This window comes from Canis lupus, chromosome 30 (assembly GCF_003254725.2).
Source record: "Canis lupus dingo isolate Sandy chromosome 30, ASM325472v2, whole genome shotgun sequence".
NCBI lineage: Eukaryota > Metazoa > Chordata > Mammalia > Carnivora > Canidae > Canis > Canis lupus.
In genome coordinates this window covers 39,674,376-39,702,072 of record NC_064272.1, presented here as the reverse complement: position 1 = coordinate 39,702,072, position 27,697 = coordinate 39,674,376, and the positions used below count along the sequence as shown (strand labels likewise).

At 37.1% G+C, this 27,697-nt stretch overlaps 1 protein-coding gene across 13 annotated transcripts in view; it reads right to left on the bottom strand.

The window, feature by feature from the left end:
* Nucleotides 1–27,697, bottom strand: part of SCAPER (S-phase cyclin A associated protein in the ER) — a 435,057-nt gene that overhangs the window by 373,475 nt on the left and 33,885 nt on the right. For 11 of the 13 annotated variants that reach the window (XM_035708613.2, XM_025472080.3, XM_035708615.2 and 8 more), the window contains one exon: nt 23,016–23,213. The exons of the other annotated variants lie outside the window; for them this stretch is intronic. In XM_035708613.2, the coding sequence (XP_035564506.1) occupies nt 23,016–23,213 (198 nt within the window). The remainder of the gene's footprint in view (nt 1–23,015; nt 23,214–27,697) is intronic. 13 annotated transcript variants of the gene reach the window in all.

Genomic DNA, 27,697 nt, shown 5'->3' with positions numbered 1-27,697 from the left:
AACAAAGAAATATTGTTTATTTCCTTTCAAAGGTAATCCTTAGTGCCAAATCACTGGTAATAAAAGTTTTCTACAATCAGGAAGAGGAAAAATTTTTAAATGTACTTGGCTTATTACTCAATTCTACAAATATAATTCAAATTCAATTAAATTCAACCTAAATCACCTACATTAGGCACACAGAAAGATACAATCCAGAATAATTTATTTCAATTTTTTTTGCCTTCCCTTTTTGCTTAAAAAAAAAAAAAAAAAAAAAGACAAAAAGAGAAAGAGGAAAAACCCTCTACAGGCAAGAATATAAGCAACTATAACTTCTGATACTAGTTGGCACAGTGAAAGAACATTTGGTGGCTTAACCTATATTAAGGAATGTTTAGCACAATGTTATCAGAAATGATCAGAGTGGTACCATGCAGCTGTAATCCGAGTCTTGTTTTATAAACAAGGGGAATACAAACAAGACAAGCAGCTGGAGCAGCCTCTTAGTCACTGATGCACATCTTTCTCCCTACAGCTATGAAGGCCATTTTGTTAAACAGGATGAAACAGAACAAAAGTGCCTCTGAAAGTAATGTTATAAGCATTCAGATAACTACATATAGATATACAGCTAAAATTACCAATTAGTTTACCAATTGGCTGCAACGGATTCGATTGGTTTGTAATTCTAGTTACTGGCGCATAGAGCAGGATGGTTGGCGCCATGTCTTTGTCCTCCTGACACCCAATACTAGTGCACAGGCCCTTGGGCCCAGGACATCAACACAGCCCTCCAATTCAGCTACAGAAATGAGCACAGTGGTGTACCCCTGTAGTGATGAAGGGATGGAAACATGCATCACACGAAGTCGGTGATAAAGGGAATCTTCTAAGAGAGAGCTTTAACGAACCAAAATTTTAAAAGCATTATTTTTAAGAACTTATAAGAACTTAAGAACTAATTTTTTAAAAGCTACTAATGGAATAAATAGTTCAAAAGGGAAATCACCTGAAAGGAAAATGGGAAGTAAACCACTTTCAAAACTAATATTATCATTCACAGTCATCTTTAACCTTCAATCATTCTTCTCTTTCAAATACCTCCCCTTAATTTTCATTATAAGCAGTTTGGTTTAAAAAAAAAATACAAAACATATTCAATGAATGAAAACCTAGAAGTGAAAATCTGCAAATGGAAATCATTCTCCTATAATTTAATCTTTAAGTTAAAATGGATAAATAAAATTTGCAGTTGCCTAGGTAATGATACAAATATTTTACTACAGTGGCTAATTTTTATCTCAACCCATTTGCAAATTGGCCCAAGTACACACTTTTGTCTTATGGTACTTCCCACTAAGAAAACTCAGAGACCTACTGCAGCTAAGAATAAATAAACAAAGATGCTAAAAAATATTTTGTTACAAAGCTCAAAATAACATATTCAAATTCCCCACTGATGCCTGCATGGTTACCTAAACATCTGTTTATGGCATTTCTTTGCCAGAATATTTTCCCCATGACAAACTAAAAGCTTACATTCAGGCTGTAGGTCCTTAGCCCTCATCTATACCAAAGTCATTATTTACAAACACAAAGGTAGAATAAGGTCTGGTGACTTTTTTTAGCTTTGCAGAAACATTGAACTAACTGCTATCCCATGAGATCTACTACCTTCCCTGCAAAGGACAGTACAAATACCACATGCAAAAACTCTTCTACAATCCTACAGCCCAAAGTTACCTCTCCTGCCATAAATATTACCAATATAACTAATGGGAAACTCCTAAATGCTATTCCTGAACCTGAAAAGAAGAAAACACTTTTTTCCCTCATGCCATTTATTTGTTATATGCATCTCACATCCTAAGAGAAAAATACCATGATGTATTTCTAAAATTTTAACCTCCACTGAGTCACCATGCATGGAAGAGCAAAATTTATTTCAAAGACATAAACAGACTCAGCAATCAAATCTCAAATTCTTTTTTATAATCCTGAGGAATAACAGAATTATAACCTTTGCTGTACATCTTGTGATCTGGACACCAAGAAGATCTATGTTCTGTGCTGCACTCATTATCTTGGTAAATTTCTACGATTTCAAAAAAACAGTGGAAAATAATTGAAAAAAAATTTAAAAAACAGAATCCCTCGATGAAAAATATAAATAACCTAAGATAATATCCATAGCAGGAATAACATAGATACTCCTTTCTAAAAGAAAATCTTTAAATAATTTTTTTTAAACTTTGATTTTGGGACACGTGAGTGGCTCGGCAGTTGGGCCTCTGGCTTTAGCCCAGGGCGTGATCCTGGAGTCCTGGGATCAAATCCTACATCGGGCTCCCTGCAAGAAGCCTGCTTCTCTCTTTGCATATGTCTCTGTTTCTCTCTGAGTCTCTGTTTCTCTCTGTGTCTCTCATGAATAAATAAATAAAATATTGGAAGAAAGAAGGGAAGGGAAGGGAAGGGAAGGGAAGGGAAGGGAAGGGAAGGGAAGGGAAGGGAAGGGAAGGGAAGGGAAGGGAAGGGAAGGGAAGGGAAGGGAAAAGAAAAGAAAAAGAAAAAAAAGAAAAAGAAAAAAAGAAAAGAAAAGAAAATTGTGACCAAACTACTGGCACCACAGAATGAGACCTGGTAAAAGCAACAGAAAAGACAAAACCAGAAGGATTGTTTTTTTTTTTAAGATTTATTTATGGGGGCATGGGGAGTGGGGGCATCAGAGGGAGAGGGAGAAAGAATCTTAAGCAGACTCCACCCTGAGTGCAGATCCCAATGCAGGGCTGGATCCCACAACCGTGAGATTATGACCTGAGCTGAATCCAAGAGTCAGATGCTTAACTGACTCTGCCACCCCGGCATCCCAAAAAGCAGTCGCATTTATAATGGGCCTCATCATCCTGACAGGAGACTAGCTGACGAAGCCTTTCCTGAGATGTCTGGGTAGGATAGCCCTTTATAACTTTTCTGAGAGGAAGTTAAATTCCCAAGTCTGTATCATCACCTCTCTATGATCCTTTCTCATTCATGTTTCTCATCCAGGGTGTAAGTAGAACAGAGGTTAATCAAGAATCTGTGATACATCCTTTTCGGGTCATAATCATCTTTAAGAATTTGATGAAAGTCATGGATCCTCTCCTCAAAATATAAATGAACAAAATAATTTCAATATCTTCAGATGATTCACAAACACAGGTCTAGGAACCCTAGGTTAAGAATTCCTATTCTAGGCATTTTTCAAGAGACACCACATCAGACCACACAAATCATGTCTCAGAAGTTTAAAAAGATGGACATCACACAAAGTATTTTCTCTAAGCAAAACAGGTTAACACTCTGTCTCTCATGAATTAAAAAAAAAAAAAAAAAACGGTTAGCATTAATTGTTTACTAAACTAAAACTGGGGGCACCTGGGTGGCTCAGCGGTTGGGTGTGTCTGCCTTTGGCTCAAGGTGTGATCCTGGGGTCCTGGGATCAAGTCCCACATCGGACTCCCTGCATGGAGCCTGCTTCTCCGACTGTGTCAGAGGCCTTTCTCTCTCTGTCTCTCATGAGTAAATAAATAAAATCTTTTTAAAAATATAAATAAACAAACAAACAAACCTAAAACGTCAGTTCTTTGAAACAATCAACAAAAATGATAAGCTGACTGCAAGCAGGATGGGCTAAGAAAAAAAGAAGATTCAAACGACTAAAAGCAGTCCAGTAGTTTACCAACAGTTGGATAACTCAGATGAAGTGAACAACTTCCTATAAACATAAAACCTAACAAGACTAAATCATAAAGGAATAGAATGTATGAATAAACTGGTAACTAGTAAAGAGATTAAATCAGTAATAAAAATCTCCCAACAAAGAAAATCCCTGAAGTTGATGGCCTCACTGGTAAATTCTACCAAACATTTAAAGAACTAATACCAATCCTTCTCAAACTTTTCCAAATAATGAAAGAAACAAATACTTCCTCATTCATGCTATGAGGCCTGCATTACCCTGATACCAAAGCCAAACAAAGACACAAGAAAATAAAACTACAGATTAGTAACATTTATTAAAATTCATGTAAAAATTCTCAACAAAATACTAGCACACAGAATTCAGCAGCATATTAAAAGATCATGACCAAATGAGATTTATTTCTGGAAGCCAAAGAAGGTTCAAAATGCAAAAAAAAAAAATTTAAAATTTAAAAAATTTAAAAAACCTGATCAATATAATATACCATATCAACAAATAAAGAGATAAAACAATCATCTCAATTGAAGCAAAAAAGCATCTGACATGATAAAAACATGATAAAACACTCAACAGACTAGGAATGGAAGCAAATTACCTCAATACAATAAGAGACATATGTGAAAAATTCACAGCAAACATCATACTAAATGGTAAAAGAGTGAAAGTTTTCCTCTTAGAGCAAGAACAAGGCAAGGAGGTCTGCTTTTACCACTTCTGTTTAATATAGTACAGGCAGTTCTTAGCCAGAGCAATTAAGCAAGAAAAAGAAACAAAAGGCATGCAAATTGGAAGGAAGAAATAAAATGATCTGTGTGAAGATAATATGATCTTATATATGGAAAAGTCTAAAGACTCAACCAAAAAAAAAAACAAAAACAAAAAAACAAAACAAAACAAAACCTACCCTTTTAGGGTTAATAAATAAATTCAGTAAATGGGCAGGATATAAAGTCCAAAACAATAATCAGCTACATTTTTATATACTGACAATAAACAGTATGAAAAGAAATTACCAAAAGAAATTCCATTTACAATAGCATCAAAAAGAACATAATACTTAAGAGTTAATCTAACCAAGAGGGTGAAATTTCCATACAATAAAAACTTCAAAAACACTGCATAAAGAAATTAAGGAAGACACCAAGAAATTAAAATACATCCCACATTCATAGAAGACTTAATATAATTAAAATGTCAATACTACCCAAAGCAAGGTACAAATCCAATGCAATCCTTATCAAAATCCTAACGATGTGTTTTACACAAACAGAAAATACCATCCAAAAGTTCGTATGAAATCTCAAAGGAACCCAAATACCCAAAACAATCTTAAAAAAGAACAAAAAAAGCTCATCCTTCCTGATCCCAAAACTTACTGTAAAGCTACAGGAATCAAAGCAGTGTGGTACATAAACACAGACATACAGACCAATGGAACAGAAAACCCAAAAATAAATTGTTACATATTTGGTCAAATGATTTTTGACAAGGGTGCCAAGATCATTCGGTGGCGAAAGAACAGTCTTTTCATTAAATAACACTGGGAAAACTGGACATCCACATGCAAAAGAATGAAGTTGGACCCTTACCTAAATCCACACACTAAAATTAACTCAAAATGGATCAAAGACCTAGAGGTAGGACATAAAACCATAAAGCTCTTAAAAGAAAACACAGGGCAAAAGCTTCATGACACTGAATTTAGTAATGATTTCTCAGATATGATATCAAAGCCACAGACAACAAAAGAAAAAATATACAAAATGGACATCATGAAATTTTAAAAATTTGGGGCATCAAAAGACATTAGTCAGAGTAAAAAGGCAACCCAGAGAATGAGAGAATATATTTATAAATCAAGTATCTGACACGGGATTAACATCCAGAATATATGGAGAACTCCTAAAACTCAAAAAAATAAAACAGACAACCTGATTTTAAAAATGGGCACTACAATGGAAATCTACTTGTTCTGCGGTCACCCAAGACCCACTTCTGTCTCCTGTGCTCCTGTCTTATTCTGGGGAAGAAAATCTTTTTCTGCAATGAACACAGATTTATGCAGATGGTTTACATGAGATTCGTGTTAGGTAAGTAGTTTGCTACCTTTTTTACATTTCTTTTTCTGTTCTCTATACTGCTACTGTGGTTTATGATTTCAACTTGAACATCGGCTGGCAAAAAACTACTGTAAAGAGCCCCTCTCTGATAGCTCAGAGAATACTGCAAAACAGGTGGGCTCCTGAGATTGTAAGAGTTGGATTTGAGAGACGGAGCACATGAACCAGGCTAATGCAATCTTGGGACAAATCTGCCATGATTATCACTCTGTGACCTGAAGCCTTCCTGAGCAGAGCCCCGCACATTCTTTCTGTTTAACCACATCCTCAAGTATACCCTTGGGGCATAACATCCATGATCTGCTCTGGAGATATGACTGTACTCCCAGCCTCAAGAGCTACAAAAACAGGTTTTATAAGAGGTAGGATTTCAGAGACCTACTAAACCTGCAGGTGCCCAAGACATGCTCCTGTTTGTAAATCCTGTTAATAAATCCTTTCTTACAAAAGAAAAAAAGAGGGGGTCAAGGCGAGTAGAGGGGTAAAGAGGGGTAAACAGACGCTACCTCCAAAGACTTATGAATGGCATGGCCACTATGCATATTAAAAGGTCTTCAACATGACTAATAATTAGGGAAAAGCAAACTAAAACCACAAGGAGATAAACCATTTTCAATCCATTGGGACAGTGACTATCAAATATGCAAAAACAACAAGTGTTGGTGAGGATGTGAAGAAACTGAAACCCTTGTGAGCTGCTGGTAGGAATGCAAAACAGTACAGCCACTGTGGAAAACAGCATGATGGTTTCACACAAAATAAAAAATACAGTGACATATAACCCAGCAATTCCACATCTGAGTATATACCCAAAAGAAGTGAAAGCAGGGTCTCGAAGGGGTATTTGTAACAGTCAAATTCATAGCAGCATTATTCACAATAGCTAAAATGTGGAAGCAAATCAAATGTCCATAAACAAATACTTGGATAAGCAAAGTGGGATATACACATACAATGGCATATTATCCAGCCTTAAAAAAAGGAGTAAATTCAGCCTGAAAAAGGGAGCACATTATGCTAAGTGAAATAAGCCAGGAACAAAAAGACAAATACTGTATGATGATTCCATTCACATGAGGTACTCAGGGTAGTTAAAATAGAGTCAGTACTAGGATGGTGGTTGTCAGGAGCTGAGGGGATGAAGAAATGGGGAGTTAGTATTTAATTGGAATAAAGTTTTAGTTTTACAAGATTAAAAGAGTTATGGAGGGATCCCTGGGTGGCACAGCGGTTTGGCGCCTGCCTTTGGCCCAGGGCGCGATCCTGGAGACCCGGGATCGAATCCCACGTCAGGCTCCCGGTGCATGGAGCCTGCTTCTCCCTCTGCCTGTGTCTCTGCCCCTCTTTCTATGTGTGACTATCATAAATAAATAAAAATTAAAAAAAAAATAAAAATAAAAAATAAAAGAGTTATGGAGATAATGGTGATAGTTGTACAACATTACGAAAATATTTAATACCATTCAGCTGTACACTTAAAAATCGTTAATATGGTTAAGTTTTATGTGTATTATACTATGATTTCTAAAAATAGGGGAAAAAATAATCCCTACTCCAAAGGTTCAAGAAAAATCTTATTTAAATTTAAATTTTTTCTCAATCTTGGTACCTATTTTTCCTCTATTTCTTTTCAGAAGCCTCTCAGTCCTTCGAATACATGTCCCATCAATAGAACAAACACCTATAGTCCATGAACAGTTGTCATAATAATATGCTCATCCCTAAAACTGTATCTCTTAGAATTTCTTAGAAATTCAAAACAAAAGAGAGCCTTCAAGAAACCAAAATGGCAGTTTCCTCAGTTCCACAGTTATCTAATCCCAATATGCTAATATCCCAATGTTTAAGACAACGATGCCCAAGTTGCTTATAGTTCTCTAAACTTCATACAAAATTCACGTCTAAAAATGGATAGAAAAGTATACCCAGAAAGGCCCCCAAAATGCAATTATGCACGTAATGAATTCAAACAAAATGACATCAAATGGTGATGCATTTCAACCTCCAGACACTATTTTTGTGCCAAAATGACTTGAACAAACATCCACTTTCCAATCTCCTACCTAATTTCTTCTCTTTAAAAGCAAGAGGTGGCTGCTACTGAGATCAAGTTCAATAAAATTGTAGAGAATAGCTTATTTCACCGTACTGCATTACCCAGGTTCCCAAATGAGAGACACTAATCCATTTTCAATAAATAGTTCCCAGTTGAACTCTGAAAGCCTCCCAAATTCTAAAGAAATGCTAAAATTTGGGTTTGGATGATGAGGATTTGTCTTTCCTAAACTACTCTAACTCTAAGCTCTTTATACTACAGTATAATATAGTATGTAGGCAAGTTAGCACTCATCATAACAAGCCTGGAAGAGTCAACTCTATAGGAGACCATTTAGTAGGAGGTTTTTTTTTTTATGATAGTCACAGAGAGAGAGAGAGAGAGAGAGAGAGAGAGAGAGGCAGAGACACAGGCCACAGGCAGAGGGAGAAGCAGGCTCCATGCACTGGGAGCCCGACGTGGGACTCGATCCCGGGTCTCCAGGATCGCGCCCTGGGCCAAAGGCAGGCGCTAAACCGCTGCGCCACCCAGGGATCCCTAGTAGGAGGTTTTAAAAGCCAACACAATAAGTCTATTCTGGATTCAGAAAGCTATGCAGATAGAAACAATAAAAAATTTTATCCTAAGGGAATAATATGATTAGAACTGTACTTTATAAAGATTGTCATTAGTAAGAAGACCTGTAAAGGAGGGCGGGGTGGGCAAGAGGGGCATACTCAAAAGGACAAGACAACAGTTTACCATAGAGTCATAAGGGGTTTTTTTTGTTTTTTTTTAAGATTTCACCCATTTATTCATAAGAGACACACAGAGAGAAAGAGGCAGAAACAGGCAGAGGGGAGAAGCAGGCTCCATGCAGGGAGCCCGATGTGGGACTCATCCCCAAACTGGGATCACACCCTGAGCCAAAGGCAGACACTCAATCACTGAGCCACCCAGGTGTCCCTCATAAGGGTTTTTAAATGCAAACATATTGGAGAGGGGCAAGATGAGGGAAGAGTAGGGGTCCTCAACTCATTGGTCCCACAGATGTACCTAGATAACTTTCAAAGTATCCTGAATGCTTGGGAATTCGACCTGAGATTTAGAGAGAGAGCACCTGGAACAGCTACAGAGAGAAAAGTTTTCACTTCGAACAAGGTAGGAAGGCAAGAAAAGTAAAAAAGAAAAAGGTGGGGGAGGAGAACCATGACTAGCAGGGCTAAAGCAGATCTGCGAAGCCTCTGGGGCATGAGCCCAGCCCTGGAGAAGCAGGAACTTTAAAAATCTGCACCTGAGTTCTTCCTGACAGAAAAGAGCTCAGCAGGGAAATAGGGCAGAATGGCAGGAGGGGCATTGAAGCCTCAAGATTCCCAGAGTCACTGTAAGAGAAGGGGCACCCTGAGGAAAGCTCACGGCAAACCGTGGTCCTATCTCAGTAAAAGGCTGGAGTGCCACAGGCCTCAGGGCATTGGGGAGAAGCCAGTTGGTTAGGTGGGCGGCTCTGGGGCAGCCTTTAAAATAGAGCCCGGTAACAGATGGAGGTGGCTGTAATCCACTCTGTTCCCTTCGGGAGAGGCGGTCCCTGGGAGCGTGGGTCCAGCGGCACCAGGCCCTGGACACCAGGGGCCCCAAGTGGACAAAGCCAGTGATGCTCCATTCCCCCCATATCAGGTGGAAGCGGGGAGGGCACAGGACAGTGAGGACTCTCCTGCCACTGGGTGCCCCCCAGCTGTGCAGATCAGCACACCTGTTCCAGCCCCTGGAGCATCTAGGCCAGTGAGGACTGGGAGCTGTGGTTAGTTACTCGTTAGCTGTGGAGCTCGACTCTAGAGCTGGAGATCTGGCTGTGGCCATTGTTGTTGTTCCTCATTTCACCTTGTGCCTGAGAGGGGCTGGACCACCAGAGAACAAAGGCCTCACAGGTAAACATTTCCCTGAGCCCAGCACCTGGCAGGGGGCGGAGCATCTCTGCCCAGGTACACACACCTGAGAATCAGCACAGCAGATCCTCCCCCAAAAGAACTGCTGGAAGAAGAGAAGAGCAAGTTTACTGGACAAGCAGCACTGGAAAGCTCCAGGACTGAGGGAAAATAGTATATAGAACTAGAGGTCCCTTTTTTTGTTGTATTTTCTTTTTTTCTCTTTCCATTACACTGGTTTTTAAATCAGACTAAAAATTTCCAGTATTTTTTCTCTTTTCCTACCTTAACTACAATATTTTACCAATCTTCATTTTTAAGTATTTTCCTTTTTCATTTCATATTTTTTAAATTACATGTTTTAGATATATTTTTCACTTCTGGATTCCCTTCAATGTATTCAGTTTAATTTTGGGAGATATAGAAGATATGGGTATTTGTTTTTTGTCTTTTGTTTTTTTCTACCTCGTTTTGTTTTACAATGGTGGAATCTAGTACCTTCTAACACACAACCAAAATACATGCAGAACCAAGTGGAACACCATGTTGGTTCATTCTGTGAGATTATATTCTCTTTTCCTTCTCATTCTGCCCCCCCTCTTTTATCTTGTTTATGTTTTGGTGGTCAATGGTGGGGCATTCTATAAGTATAGCTGGTTTACATAAATTTAGGACTGAAAATCTGCTAACATACAGAACTTATTACACTCAGAACCAAGAGGATCACCCTCTATGACCCCTCAGATAGACCACATTCTCTCTCCACTACCACTTACTCACCACATCATCCCCTGCCTTTTTTTCTCTTTTCTTTACTTTTTTTTTCTTTTATCTTGGTCTTTGTTTTCAGTCTTTGGCTTTTTATTTCTAATACTTTGTTTTAAAATTTGTCTTTCACTTTAGTGGTCCTTTTGTTTTATTTTCTTCTGTTCTTTTTCTCTATTTTCTAGTCTCTGACCTCTTCGGAATCACCCAAGGATATATTTTACTTACGTCGTGGTTGATATTTTTAACTCAGCCTGCTCATACAGCCACTCTGCACAGGACAAAATAACTAAAAGGAAGAAGTCACTACAAAAGAAAGAATTGGAAATAAGACTCTCTGCCAGAGTTACAAAATTAGGATTTACATAGGAGGTCAAAAAATTAAATTCAGAAGTACAATTATAAAGCTACTTGTGGCTCTGGAAAAAAAGCGTAAAGGACTCTAGATACATCCTTACTGGAAAATTGAGATCTACTCAGGCTGAAATTAAAAACAGATTAAATGAGATGCAATCCAAACTGGATGTTCTAACTGCTAAGACTAATGAGGTGGAGGAGAGAGTGACTGACATAAAAGACAAGTTGATGGAAAAGAAGGAAGTTGAGGAAAAAAGAGAAAAACAGTTAAGATCCCATGAGGAAAGGCTTAGAGAAATAAATGATAGCTTGAGAAGGAAGACTATACATCTAATTGGGGTTCCAGAAGAGGCAGAGAGAGAGAGGACCTCAAATTATATTTGAACAAATCATAGCTGAGAACTTTCAAATCTGGAGAGGGAAACAGGCATTCAGATCCAAGAGACAGAGAGAACCCCTCCCCCAAAAAATCAATAAACCATTCAACACTTTGACATTTAATAGTGAAACTTGGGGATCCCTGGGTGGCGCAGCGGTTCGGCGCCTGCCTTTGGCCCAGGGCGCGATCCTGGAGACCCGGGATCGAATCCCACGTCGGGCTCCCAGTGCATGGAGCCTGCTTCTCCCTCTGCCTCTCTCTCTCTCTCTGTGGTGTGACTATCATAAATAAATAAAAATTAAAAAAAAATAAAATAAAATAATAGTGAAACTTGTAAATTCCAAAGATAAAGAGAAAATTCTTGAAGCAGCTTGAGACAAGAGAATCTTAATTTATATGGAGAGAAATATCAGACCTCTCCACAGAGACCTGGCAGGCCAGAAAGGGCTGGCATGATCTATTCAGACTCCTAAATGAGAAGAACCTGCAGCCAAGAATACTTTATCCAGCAAGGCTATCATTCAGAATAGAAGGAGAGATAAAGAGCTTCCAGGATGGGCAGAAACTGAAAGAATATGTGACCACCAAACCAGCTCTGCAAGAAATATTACAGGGGACTCTGTAAAAGAAACAGGGAGCCCAGAGAAACAATCCACAAAAACCAGGACTGAAGAGGTAATACGATGACACTAAATTCATATCTTTCGATAGTTATTCTGGAACATGAATGGGCTAAATGATCCCATCAAAAGACACAGGGTTTCAGACAGGATAAAAAAGCAAGACCCATCTATTTGCTATATACAAGAGACTCATTTTAGACCTAAGGACACCTCCAGCCTGAAAATGAAAGGGTGGAGAAACATTTACCATTCAAATGGTCCTCAAAAGAAAGCTAGGGTAGCAATTCTCATATCAGGTAAATTAGAGTTTATCCCAAAGACTGTAGTAAGAGATGAAGAGGGACACTATATCATACTTAAAGGGTCTATCCAACAAGAAGACCTAACAATCATGAATATTTATGCCCCTAATGTGGGAGCTGCCAAGTATATAAATCAATTAATAACCAAAGTCAAAAGATAGATAGGTAATAATACACTAATAGTAGGAGACTTCAACACAGCACTCGCAGCCAATGACAGATCTTCTAAGCAGAACATTACCAAAGAAACAAGGGCCTTGAATGATACACTGGACCAAACAGATTGCACAGATATATACAGAACTTTCCATCTAAACGCAACTAAAAAAAAAAAAATGAAAAAAATAAAATAAATAAATAAATAAATAAACGCAACTGAATACACATTCTTCTCAAGTGCACATGGAACTTTCTCCAGAATAAACCACATACTGGGTCACAAATCAGGTCTCAACTGATACCAAAAGATTGGGATTGACCTCTGCATATTTTCAGATCACAATGCTTTACAACTAGAACTCAATCACAGGAAGAAATCTGGAAGAAACTCAAACACATGGAGGTTAAGGAGCATCCTACTAAAAGAGGAATGGGTCAACCAGGAAATTAGAGAAGAATTAAAAGGATCATGGAAACTAATGAAAATGAAGATACAACCATTCAAAATCTTTGGGATACAGCAAAAGCAGTCCTAAGAGGGAAATACATTGCAATACAAGCCTTCCTAAAAAAAATTGGAAAAAAACTCAAATACACAAGCTAACTTCACACCTAAAGGAACTGGAGAAAGAACAGCAAATAAAACCTACACCAAGCAGAAGAAAAAAGATAATAAAGATTCAAGCAGAATTCAATGAAATAGAGACCAGAAGAACTGTAGAACAGAGCAACAAAACCAGGAGCTGATTCTTTGAAAAAATTAATAAGATAGTTAAACCCCACCCCCCAAAAAAGATAAACCCCTACCCAGCCTTATTAAAAAGAAAAAAGACTCAAATTAATAAAATCACGAATGAGAGGAGAGATCACAACCAATACCAAGGAAATACAAATGATTTTTTTAAAGTATCATGAGCAGCTATACACCAATAAATTAGGCAATCTAGAAGAAATGGATGCATTTCTGGAAAGCCACAAATTATCAAAACTGGAACAGGAAGAAATAGAAAACTTGAACAGGCTAATAACCAGCAGCAAATTGAAGCAGTCATCGAAAACCTCCCAAGATTCAAAAGTCCAGGGCCAGATGGCTTCCTAGGGGAATTCTGTCAAAGGTTTAAAGAAGAAATAATACCTATTCTGCTAAAGCTGTTTCAAAGGATAGAAATGGAGGGAATACTTCCAAACTCGTTTTACGAGGCCAGCATTACCTTGATTCCAAAACCAAAGACCCCACCAAAAAGGAGAATTATAGACCAATATCCCTGATGAACACAGATGCAAAACTTCTCACCAAGATACTGGTTAATAGGATCCAACAACACATTAAGAGGATTATTCACCATGACCAAGTGGGATTTATCCCCGAGATGCAAGGGTGGTTCAACATTCGTAAAACAATCAACATGATAGATCAATCAACAAGAGAAAAAACAAGAACCATATGATCCTCTCAATAGATGCAGAGAAAGCATTTCACAAAATACAGCATCCATTCCTGATCAAACTCTTCAGAGTGTAGGGATAGAGGGAACATTCCTCAATATCCTAAAAGCCATTTATGAAAAACCCACAGCAAGTATCATTCTCAAGGGGAAAAAACGGAGAGCCTTTCCCCTAAGATCAAACACGACAGGGATGTCCATTCTCACCAGCACAAGTAGTTCTGAGAAATGTTTAGAGCAATACAGGCCTACCTCAAGAAGCAAGAAAAATCTCAAATAAACCATCTAACCTTACATCCTAAGGAAGCTAGGAAAAGAACAAACAAAATCCAAAGAAACAATTACAAGGAAGGAAATAAAGATTACATCAGAAATAAATGATACAGAAACTAAAAAAAAAAAAAGAACAGATCAATGAAACCAGGAGCTGGTTCTTTGAAAAGATCAATAAAATTGACAAACTTCTAACCAGGCTTATCGGGGAAAAAAAAAAAAGTAAAAGGACTAAAATAAATTACAAATGAGAAAGGAAAAATAACAACCAACACCACAGAAATACAAAAAACTAAGAGTATTATGAAAAACTATATGCCAACAAACTGGACAACCTAGAAGTGGATAAATCCCTAGAAACATATAAACTAGCAAAACTGAAACAGGAAGAAATAGAAAATGTGAACAGCCTGATGACCTGCAAAGAAATTGAATCAATAATAAAAATTAAAACAAACATACTCCCCACAAACAAAAGCCCCGGACCAGATGGCTTTACAGGTGAATTCTACCAAATACAACGAAAAGTTAAAAATTATTCTTCTCAAACTATTCCAAAAAAAAGAAAAGGAAAGAAAGTTTCCGAAAATCATTCTATGATACCAGCATTATTCTGACACCAAAACTGGATAAAGACACAACTAAAAAATAAAGAACTACAAGCCAATATCCCTGATGAACATAGATGCAAAAATCCTCAATTAAATGCTAGGAAACCAAATTCAAGAATACATTAAAAAAATAATTCACCACAATCAGGTGGGATTTATTCCTGTGTTGTAAGGGTGGTTCAATATTTACAAATCAAACAATGTAACACATTATCACACCAAAAAGAGAAAGAGTAAGAACCATATGACCATTTCAAGAGACGCAGAAAGAGCATTTGATAAAGTACAACATCCATTATTGATAAAAATCCTCAACAAAATAGGTTTAGAAGGAGTGTACCTCAATATAATAAAAGTTATATATGAAAACCCCACAGTTAACATCATCCTCAATGGGGAAAAACTGAGTGCTTTTCCCCTAAGGTCAGGAACAAGACAGGATGTCTACTCTCACTATATTTATTCAACATAATCCTGAAAAATTCCTAGCCACAGCAATCAAACAACAACAAAAAACAAAAGGTATCCACATCAGTAAAAGGCAAAAAAAGAGTGTCCAAAGGGAAAAAGGACAGTTTCCTCAAACAAATGTTGGGAAAACTGAACCATTCTCTTGGACCATATACAAAAATAAATTCAAAATAGATTAAAGTCCTAAATGTGAGACCTGAAACTCTAAAAATCTTAGAAGAGAACACAAGCAGTAACCTCTTTGAAATATGCCATAGCAACTTTTTCTAGATAGATCCCCCAAAGCAAGAGAAACAAAAGCAAAAATAAACTAGTGAGACTACACCAAAAATAAAGATTCTGCACAACAAAGGAAACAATCAACAAAATTAAAAGGCAACCTATGGGATGGGAGAAGACATTGGTGAATTACATAACCAATAAAGGGTTAATATCCAAAGTATATAAAGAACTTCTACAACTCAACACCCAGAAAACAAATAATCCAGTTTAAAAATGGACAGAAGACATGAACAGACATTTCTCCAAAGAAGACATACAGATAGCCAACACACACATGAAAAGATGTTCATTATCATTTACCATCAGGGAAATGCAAATCAAAACTACAGTTAAATATCACCTCACACCTGTCATAATGGTTAAAATCAACAACACAGGAAACAACAGGTACTGGTGAGGATGTGGAGAAAAAGAAACCTTCTTACTCTGTTGGTAGGAACGCAAACTTGTGCAGCCATTGTGGAAAACACTATAGAAGTTCCTCAAGAAGTTAAAAATAGGGCAGCCCTGGTGGCCCAGTGGTTTAGCATCGCCTTCAGCCCAGGGCGTGATCCTGGAGTCCCGGGATCAAGTCCCGCGTCAGGCTCCTTGCATGGAGCCTGCTTCTCCCTCTGCCTTTGTCTCTGCCTCTTTCTCTGTCTCTCATGAATAAATAAAATCTTTAAAAAAATAAATAAATAAAATCTTAAAAAAAAAGTTAAAAATAGAACTACCCAACTATCCAGAAATTAAACTACTGGGTATTTACCCAAAGAATACAAAATCACTACTGCAATGGAATACATGCACCCCTACATTTATAGCAGCATTATTTACAATAGCAATGATATGGAAGCCCCCCCCCCAAGTGTCTCATCAGTTGATGAAAGGATAAAGAAGATGTGGTATATACATACAATGAAATATTAGTCAGCCATAAAAAGGATGAAATCTTGCCATTTGCAATGATATAGATGGACATAGAGAATATAATGCTAAGTGAAATATGTCAGAGAAAAACAAATACCACATGATTTCACTCATAAGAAACAAAACAAAGGAACAAAGGAGGAAAGAGAGAAACCAAGAAACAGACTCTTAATTACGGAAAACTGATGGTTACCAGAGGGGAAGGGATGTGGGGTTGGGTTAAATAAGTGTTAGGGATTAAGGAATACACTTGTCATGATGAGCACCATGTGACGTAAGGAACTGCTGAATCATTATATTGTGCAGCTTAAACTAATATAACATTTTTAAAATGTTATGCTTACACATATATACATACATACATAAATAAGAATGAAGTATGGTATAAAATGGCATGATGTTTACTCCTAAGAACTAGCCTTTTTTTTCTCTATTTATTCATGAGAGACAGAGAGAGAAAGAGGCAGAGAAACAGCAGAGGGAGAAGCAGGCTCCATGCAGGGAGCCCGACGTGGCACTCGATCCCGGGACTCCAGGATCATGCCCTGGGCTGAAGGCGGCACTAAACCGCTGAGCCACCCAGGGATCCCCAGAACTAGGCTTTTAACTCAGATAAATCAGGTTTGACTAACCCCAGTAACAGTTATGACATGGTACCTATGAGATCAAGTTATTAAAAGTTCTTCCAAAAAAAAACAAAAGAAAAATAATCTATGCTCTCCTGAGTAAAATATGAGAACCAGGTTTAAGAAACAAAGATTTGTCAACCAGGAAATCATCAATTAAGTGTCATGTTAAATAGACTAAATAGACTAAAATGAAACTCATCTATCTCTACAACTTTAACAATTAATGCTATCTTGTACAATGTTATAAATATAAAAGAAATTATTGGGATCCCTGGGTGGCACAGCGGTTTGGTGCCTGCCTTTGGCCCAGGGCGCGATCCTGGAGACCCGGGATCGAATCCCACGTCGGGCTCCCGGTGCATGGAGCCTGCTTCTACCTCTGCCTATGTCTCTGCCTCTCTCACTCTCTCTGTGTGACTATCATAAATAAATAAAAATTTTAAAAAAAGATTTAAAAAATTATTTAATCAGCAAAATTTTATTGTAAGCCTACAGTGAATGAAACAGAAAAGAATAACTAGAATAAGACTCAGACGACCAGATATAGATAGAGGAAAGGATAGTTATTAATGGAGTGGGAGTAGGAGAAATGTGTGAAGGTAGTAAAAAGGTACAACCTTCACAGGGCACCTGGGTGGCTCAGTCGGTTAAACGTCCAATTCCTGGTTTTAGCTCAGGTCATGATCTCAGGGTCGTGAGATAGAGTCCTGCACTCAGATGGGAGTCTGCTTGAGATTCTTTACCCCTCCCTCCTTCTCCTTGCTCCCCTTAGACCCTCCTCCTCCCCCTGCTGATGGGCAAGTGTGCACCCTCTCTCTCAAATAAATACACAAATAAATATAATCCTTGAAAAAAAAAAGGAACAAACTTCTTGTTATAAAATAATTAAGTCCTGGGATTAATGTACAGCATGGTGACTATAGTTAATAATACTGTATTATATATTTGAAAGTTGCCAAGACAGATCTTAAAGGCTTTCATCATAAGAACGAAAAAAAATAGTGACTGTGTGGTGATGGATGATGTTAGGCAATGGTGAGGTAACCAAAGCCCATTCCTATAAAAGCACAGGTGAGTTCTTAACCTATCCTTGTGCTAAATCTCATGTTCTCTGTAAGCCAATTTCAATACTTGAACTATAAAGGGTTACAGGCAAATTAAGCAAACAACACAAAAGAGAGATTATATATTAATATTGCACAAAATAGAATTCACAAAGAAAAACATTAAGATGGACAATGGTGCCACCATTTTTATACTGAGAAAATGTTAAACTTAAAATGAAAGTATTAACTCATATAATACTTTATACAAGTGAGAACAAGACAACAGAATGTCTAACACAAAAATTCTTAGAAACTGAAAGAGATATTGAAGAAAATGCAGTAGTAGTGAAAGACTTCAAAATATCTGAGTATCTGACAGATGAGGGAGGTAAAAATCAAGTATGTATTTAGAGTATCTAAATAACTCTAAAAATATAAACTTATCACCTTCTATCCACAGGGAATCTAAACATTCCTACCATATCCAAGGAAGATTTGCAAACACTTAGCTTCTCTACTTTCTCTGTATCTACTGGGCTTACCCAATAGTCATTTCCTTCCCCATCCAGCTTAATTTCCATGGCCCACTACTCCAACCACTTATTTCCTCTCTCCAATTCCTTTACTCCAGTGAAATTCCACTGCATGTGCCTAAACAATACCAACCTATGATTAATCCATCTGCCCACCACCTTTGAGCATTTTTTAAATCTTTAAATAAACTGATATTCCCTTCTACCAACCCAGAATTCATCCATCTACCTACTCACTGTCTTTGTCCAGTTTTAGCATATGACTGGCTGCTAAGTATCACTGTGGGGACAGGGATATCGCATAACTGGGAAGACTGTCACCACAAAAGTGTATGTAATTTCATTGCTTCACACAGCCATTTAACATCTATTCACTACTTTTAGGAATGAGCACTGGATGTTATACCGTATGTTGGCAAATTGAATTTAAATTTAAAAATGTAAAAAAATATATAAATAAATAAACCTCGGTGTTTTACTGTAAAAATAATAATAATAATAACATCTATTTACTGAGCATTTACTACGTTCCAGTTCCAGCACCAAGTGATGACAGAAAGGTAAACAAAACTGCAGAGCTTGAACTAGTGGAACTAGACAAGGAGCTCAGTGTCTGATAACAGAAACAGATAAAAAGTAAAAATACAATTATGTGACTTGAATTATAGTAAGTGTTTCTATGGAGAAGAATATGAGAGTACACTGTAGGGAAACCTGATCTAGTCTGAAACACCAGGACAGGGCCCCCTGAAATCTACTATTAAAAGGAACTAGGTTAAAGGGATATGGCAGGTGAGAAGGTGCTGGGCAAGAAGGAATGAGCATTCTGAGCATAAGAATCCGAACATGGGAAGGCCTGGAGACATGTGAACACACGAAGGCAGGCTGGTTTAAATGAGGCAGAGGCAGAGAGAGAAAAACGGCATGAAATGAGGTATGCATGAATCAAGTCACTCGAGATTTGAAGGTCATGTTGAAGATTTTAATGCTCAGAGCCAAGGGAAACTTTTGAAGAGCTATAATTAAAGAAATGAGAAAACGTATTTGTGGCTTTTAAGTATTGTTCTGTCTGTAATGTGGAGAATGGACTGGATGGAGGCAGAGAGTCCTGTCTAAAGGTTGCAGTTGTAATCCAGGTATGTTAGAATGGCAGCTTGGACTAGGATGGTAGCAGTGCAGAAATGAGAGAAGTAGACAGATTGGAAAGATTTAGGAGCTAATCCATTGGACAGTGGCTAGTGTGAAGGAAAGGGACAAGGTGGAGGCCCATTCAGAAAAAAGAAATATATCCCTAGGTTTGGGGTGGAAGAAGAGATCATGAACTTAAGTTTTTTATGTCAGTTTGACATGCTTGTGAGATATCCAAGAGGAAGTGCCAACTAGACAAGTTAAATATACAGGCCTAAAAATCGGAGATCTTTCTCTGACTCAGGCTGAAGTCAGTGGTGCCTGCTGATCCCTGCAGTACATGCATGGTAGGCAGTGTTCAGATTCACACTGGCTCCCTCTGCCCCAGCAGTATCTACCTGATTCCATCAGTGTTTTGCATACTCCCACCTGATTAAGTGTCCCCACAGAAAGCCTCTATGACTCTAACATCTTCACCAATGTCCATACTCCTTCCCTCACATAAATCATGAGACTCACTGGGGGTCCTCTTTACCTGATCACTGAGAACTCACATCCCATCTCCTTCCAAGGCATACTAACCCATGAGCTACTCCAGCAAGGCTACTGTGTTATGAAATCTCTAGAGCAGATGCATACACCAGCCTCTATATCCAATATTGTAGAGCCACACACCCAGTTCCCCCCAGGTTAAAACGGGAAACAAGTAAAAATTAAAAATTAAAAAAAAATTTTTTTAAACGGGAAACAAGGAAAAGAAAGTACAATGTGTACCCAGCATGCTTTCCCCCAAACTCATTGGACACATTCCCAAAGTATCAAAATCAAGTCAGCACAGCAAAGATCCAGCCAGAGAATAAGAAACCAGCCTCCACATTCACAAAGTTTACAAGAAATTCAAACCCCACCTCAAACTTTTCTGAGAACAAGTTGAGAGGGTGGCTACCACTTCATTCACTGGCTACTCTCCAAAAGGCCCTCTCCCATCCTCTAGCACATCTCTTTATAAAGGAGAAGGGGAAATGCAGTGGTGATGGTCAGAGTAGAGTTTTGCTGGAATGTCAATTCATAGTAATTCATGCGGTGAAGTGCCATAAAAGGCACATCTTCAAACTAAAAAAAAAAAAAAAAAAAAAAAAAAAACAACAACTAGAAATTTAGCCTCTTTGGTTATAGAATGGGGCTCTGGTCAGCAATCCTGGCTGATGTTTTTCATATCATGCTATACTTAGCATGTGAATTACAGGATACAGGTGTTATTAACTGCATTTTATACATAAGACCAAAAAACTGAGTTGTGATGACTTTCAAGGCTCAAACTCTAAAACCACAAATAGGGATAAATCTTGCCAGTATATCCACAAAACAACAGTTGAATCTACCTGCACAGTGAGGAAAACTCTGAGTTACGGATCTCACAAAGATACTATATAAATGAGATAAGGTCTGAAAGTGCCTTTATAGTAAGAACAGAAAAGACAAAAACAAAAAACGAATTCTAGTTATTACACACCCAGCACATGCTTAGACTAAATGTTAAACTATACCTTTTTACATCACCACCTGTAAGTCCTGGATCGGGAGAGAAGCAGAGTTGGGTATGAAAATAACTTTTAAGCAGCGCCTGGTTAGTTTGGTCGGGAAGAGCATACAACTCTTGATCTCAGTGTTGTGACTTTGAGGCCCGTGCTGGGTGTAGAGATTACTTAAAAATAAAAATCTTCTTAAAAAATAAAATAGAAAAAATAAATAAATAAATAAAAAATAAAAAATAAAATAGTAACTTTTAAGCTCTCATTTTATTTCTCAGCATAAGCCTTTGAGCATCTTGGAACAGTACAGAAAATAAAGAACACATCTCTACTATTTTCCCTTTGTCAAAATCTTCTCCATTTTTATAACCTATAATTTGCACACACACAAAAAATCTATTACTATTGAATTTCTTAAAAGTTATTTTCATACCCAACTCACTTCTGTAAAGAAGTACACATCTTACAAATTTTATTTCTTCAATCAATCTTTTTTTATTTTTAATGACAAAAATCAAAGAATCTCCTGATCTAACTGATCTCTATATGGCTGACTTAGAAACTATCTAGGCCTAATTGCTCATTTTATAAAAGAAACTACAATCTAAAATTAAAGTCAATAGTGTTTTCTACCACAACATGCTGATTCATTAAACTCCAAGGTTATGATTTTGCTTTAAACATATTTTCTTAAGACATAAAAAGTCTCACATGCTGGTAGTAACAATATTAAGTGTGACAACCAAAGTATAAATTTGGAGGATTTCAATTACTATTCATTCTGAAAACTACTTCTGATCAATCATATTTTTAGGCTATTCTAAAACCTATCTTGGCTGTTTCCAGTTTTAGAGGAAACACAACTTCTGTTTTAACATGTAACTTTTCTTTGATCCTTCATATATTTCAAAGGTTAAATAATGAATTCCAGAGTTTTCAATCCTGTTCACTATAGAAACACAAGCTAACTCTGTAATATTTCTATGAAGATGTAGCACTCTAGTTTTTCTCAAAATAATTTTGTTCAGTATAAAGTAAAATATAGTTTCCATTTACTAAAAGATTGGGCTTTTTAGTGAATTTTTAGAGACAGATTGCACTATGCGTCTAATATCCTATTACAAACACAGGTTATCTGAAATTAGAAAACACACCTTACAATGACATCCCCAATCCCACCCAGGATTGTTTATGGCTAGCTATCAATCTCACTTTTCCCTGACCAGAGTGAATTAGAAGAGTGATAAGTATCTCAGCAGAAAGGGAGCAATGGCCAATTAAAGACATTAAACATGAAACCAAAGAATGTGAAAATCTCACTAGTGCCACCTACCGTACTGGAGAATGCAGATAAAAGATTTTTAAACTAATTCTGTGTGGTGAGTGTTTGTGTGTGTATCCATCTTTTACGATTTCTTACCCAGGACTACATATCAAATCTTGCTTTCTACCAAATCTTGCATAGAATATTACGTAATTAGATAAAGCAAATAAAGCAAAGAGCAACAAGAATACTCAAAAATTCAAAACCAAAAAACCCTGAAGCACTCGTAGAAGCAGGGTACAACAGTGGTTCCCAGGAGTAGGGAAAACAGATGCTGGTTGAAGGGCACAAACTTCCAGTCATAAGATGAGGAGGTTGTGGGAATCTAATGTACAGCATGGTGACTACAGTAATAATACAGTATGCATACCGAGGTAAATGATCTACTTAGGTGTAATAAAAATAAGAATTTGGCTTTAAGCAAAAAGTGCCAAAGCAAACCTTACCTTACATTCTACCACACTCTGATCTGATTCACAAGTTTCATAGATTTCATCTACTGCCCGGCGAAGATTGTCAAAAAGAAACGCCCAGTATCTAGCTCTTAGATCAATTTTCCGAGGATGCCTTGTTTTAGTGGGACTTTTATCGAAGTGTTTATCTCCAGTTGTAGATGATGTTATTTTACAGTCTACTGCAGTGTTCTGGAGAAATAAAACCAAACACACAAAAAAATATATTTCTTAAAAGCCTCCAGGGATTGGATTTTTGTACAAAGCACATTTTCCAACATAAATACTTGAAAATGAGACCTTCTTTTTATCTTATATCATGCTGAATTCATCAAAACAAAGCTTCTCATCTTAAAAGCAGCAGGTTTATAAGGTCATTTTTTTTTATTTCAGACATGTCTTACTGAAGATTAGCATGGCTTCAACAGTGAACAGACCCTTAGTCAAAAAGGAGCACTGAAGGACCCATTCTTTCCTCAGTTGTACAAACTTTGAAAATAAAGATTACATTCTATAGTTTTACAAACTGTACCACAGACTCATTCCACCAAAAGCATGTAGTTTACATAAAGTCAGAAATTCAAAATGCAAACCTAAAGCTTCTCACTAGAGGAAGTAAAGAGTTGCTTAACTGTGGCTACTTAAACTGAAAAATAAATAAATACTGACCCTCTACTACAGTTAGAGCAACAAACAATCCCAGGCTCCTTCGGGTTGTTTTGTGTGTGTGTGTATCATTCCTGTTTGCTTGTTTTTCTTTCTCATAGAAGTGCCCCAGAGTGGAGAGTAACTGAAAGAGAGGCTAATATCCTCCTGCTTTGTGTTATGCTTTGGTCTTCAACATAAGTGATTCCTAAACTTCATAAATCCTGTATAGCCAATCACTGATTTATACAGAATCTTTACCGCTGAAAAGGAAGCAAACGAAACCTACGTACACACACAGATACCACATACACTTAAGAGGCTGACACAGAGCTACTTGTCCTCCCTCTGCAGTTCCCCATCCTGATTTCGTGAATGAAAATTAGCAACTATTTTATGTGATAGCCTCGGTCGAGGCCCAAATTCTCAACACTCATGCAATAAAACTTTAATGTTAACAATCCATAAAACTTTTGCCTCAATTGTTCTCCAAGTTCTTTCCAGCCCTAGTAGTAAATAATTTTATTATTATAGCAAATATCCCTTTCTTGGATTAAACCAAATTCAAAATTCCATTTGACTAGCATCCTGAAGTAAAGCTCAAGGCTGCCACTCTCCTAAAAACTGTGACAACAATTAACAGTTTATACAGGATTACAGATCATAAATCAAATTCGCATAACCTTCTAACCTCCTTCACACAAGTTTTAAAGTATGTGTTATTATTAGCTCCATTTTACAGTTTAGAAGACTGCAGTTCAGAGGCTAATAACTAATCTGTCAAAGAGCTATCACCACAGGGGACCATGTTCCCATTAGAGCTCTGCAAGGACACTGCTGGCTTCCCACCACACTGCCTCATGCCCTGTGCTGCCAGCCCTGTGCCACATATTCCGTACCACCTCATTTCTATTCCTATACACCATCCAAAGGTAAAATTAAGTTGAGAAGTTTCCCAAATTATACCTCCTTCATGAAGTTTTTCTACATTGATCAGCAAAGGGTTAGTAGCTTCCTGTGAATTGAGACTCTAATCTTATGGAATTCTCAAATGTACTTTCACTCATTTTCACCCATGTATGTATTTACCGTAGCATGCATCCATATGTGTATGATTCAAATATTTTACCATCCTTTCTTACAATGTAAAATAGGCACTACTGCTTCCAGGTTAAAATGTTTCTATTCTTTGTGACTGTTCTATATAAAGCTTTTACAAAGAAAGATGCTAGTGAGGCAAAAACTAGTTACATAATTCCAACTGAAAGGCAATGTGCTAGGCAAATTTGCTATTTATCTTTGCCAAAATGGTAATACTTTACACTTATATGCTTATTTATATTTTATGAAGGAATTTTGATTACATTATGTCATTTAATCATTACAACAAACTGTAAAGACAGGACAAATATTATTCCCATTTGCAGAAAACAACACTGAGGCTCAGAAAGATTGAATTTCTTAGCAAGTCAAAAGGTTGAGTGATGGAACTGGGACCAGAACTTAGTCTTTCAACCTCTGCTCCCATGCTCATTAAAGCATTTCACATAGCACCAAGCACACAATTAGTACCCAATTATGTTAGGTATGATCATAGTGAGAAAGACAAAGAGGAGAAGAAATGTGCTCATAGGAAAAAAATGTAAATAAACTAATGGCAAAATTGCCAAATTTGTGAAAAAGTAGAACAGGTAAATCAAATTGTAGAGGTTAACTCAGTACACAGTTCCAAAGTATAGGGCTCTTACCTACCACTGATAAAAATAATAGCAGTGACGATAGTAATTGCAGCAGCATCTAACAACATTCATGGCACACTTGCCAGGTGCCAGGCACCGTGCGATGTGCTTTCCATACAGTTTTACTTCATTTAACCTTTGAAGCAATTATCATAGGTAACATCATTATCTCCATTTTATGGAAGACAATACTAAGATTCAGCTAAATTAGGAATGAACCCAAGGTCTCATACTAGTGATAAAGCCAAGATTAAAAATCAGGTAAGTATCCATTACTACAGCTTACTGTACCTAGCTACTTCCAAGATACTCAAGAAGACAAAGCAATCTACATTTGTGGGGGAAGTTAGACACAGATGAATTCCATGATGTTATATTGTTTTAATCAATGACTTTTGGGAGAAAAAGTAAAGGGAAGGAGAGGGAAAGAGGAAGGAAGAAATTGAGATTTCTGACTCATCTCTCTCAGAAGGGCTCAATGACCACCACCACCCCCGCCCCGAGAAGCTAACAATGCTTAGGGACCTATTTGCAGAAAAATGCATAGGCCCATAAAATTGAACATGTACTTTCTTGATGTTCCCACACTGACACATCATAACCACACAAAGTTCAGAGTTTACCTTACAGTTTACTCTTGGTGTTACTCTCTTAATGGGTTTGGACAAATGTAAAATGACACACATCCATCATCACAGTATCATACACTGTATCATCACTTTACTAAAAATCTTCTGTGCCTATTCTCCCCTCTCTACCCCCACCCCTGAACCTCTGTCAACCACCGACCTTTTTACTCTCACCATAGTCTTGCCTTTTCAGAATGCCATAGAGTTGGAAACACTGTGTAGCCTTTTGAGGTTGGCTTTTTTCACTTATTAATACAAGGTTCCTCCATGTCTTTTTATAGCTTGATAACTCATTTCTTTTTAGCCCTAAATAAAAGTCTATTTTCTGGATTACTACCATTACTACTATTGATGTAGCCATTCACCTAACTAGACATCTTGGTTGCTTCTAAGTTTTGACAATTGTGAATAAAGCTTCTATAAACATCCATGTGCGGGTTTTTGGGAGGACATAAGATTTCAACTCCTTTGTTCTTCAATATTTCATTGGCTACTCTGGGTCTTTTGCCTCTCCACACACAGTTTAGAATCAGTTTGTCAATATCTATAAAATAACTTGTCAGGACTGTATCGAACCTGAACATTAAGCTGGAAGAAAGAATATCTTGACAATATTCAGTTTTCCTACATGAACATGGAATACCTTTCCATTTATTTAGTTCTTTTTTTTTCATCTCAGTTTTATAGTTTTTCTCATATAGACCTTTGCATATAGATTGTTAGGTTTATACCCAAGTACTTAATTTGAGGGAGTAGTAATGTAAATGGTATTGTGTTTTTAAGTTCCACTTGTTCATCACTGGTATACAGGAAAGCCAATGACTTCTGTACCCTGGAACCTGCTATAACAGATTATTAGTTCCAGGAGGGTTTTTTGTTGATTCTTTCAGATTTCGTATATAATCATATCATCTGTAGACAAAGATATTTTTTATTTCTTCCTTCTCAATCTATATGCCTATTTTTTCCTTACTGCATTGGCCAGAATTTCCATTATAATGTTAGAAAACAGTAGTGATAGGTGCATCCTTGCCTTATAACTTATCTTAGGGTGAAAGCTTCTAGTTTCTTACCATTAAGTATCACATTAGTTGCAAGGATTTCTGTAGATTTTTGTTTTAATCAAGTTGAGGAAATTCCCCTCTATTACTAGTTTTTTAAAAGTTTTTATCATAAATGGGTGTTGAGTTTTGTCAAATGCTTCTTCTGCATTTACTGGTATGATGTGATTTTTCTTTTAGTCTATTCATGGACTAAAGATCAAATGTGAAAACAAAGATTTAAAACTATCTAGAAGGATATTTTTATGACCTTGAAATAGAAGAGGTTTTCCTGGATAAGACAAAAAGCACAACTCACAGATAAGTTATGTAAAATTAAATTTATATTCTTAGTCATGGTGTATCATTCTTTTCAAATATTGTGGGATATGATTTGCTAATATTTTACTGCATCTATGTTCATGAGAATTATTAGTCTGCAGTGTTCTTGTAATGCTTTTGTCTGGTTTTGGTATTAGGATAATGCTGGCCTGATTAAATGAGTTAGGAACTATTCTCTCTGCTTCTACCCTCCAAAAAAGATTGTAGAGAATTTGTTTAATTTCTTCTTCAAATACGTAGTAGAATTCAAAGGTGAATCCATCCAGGCCCGGCACTTTCTG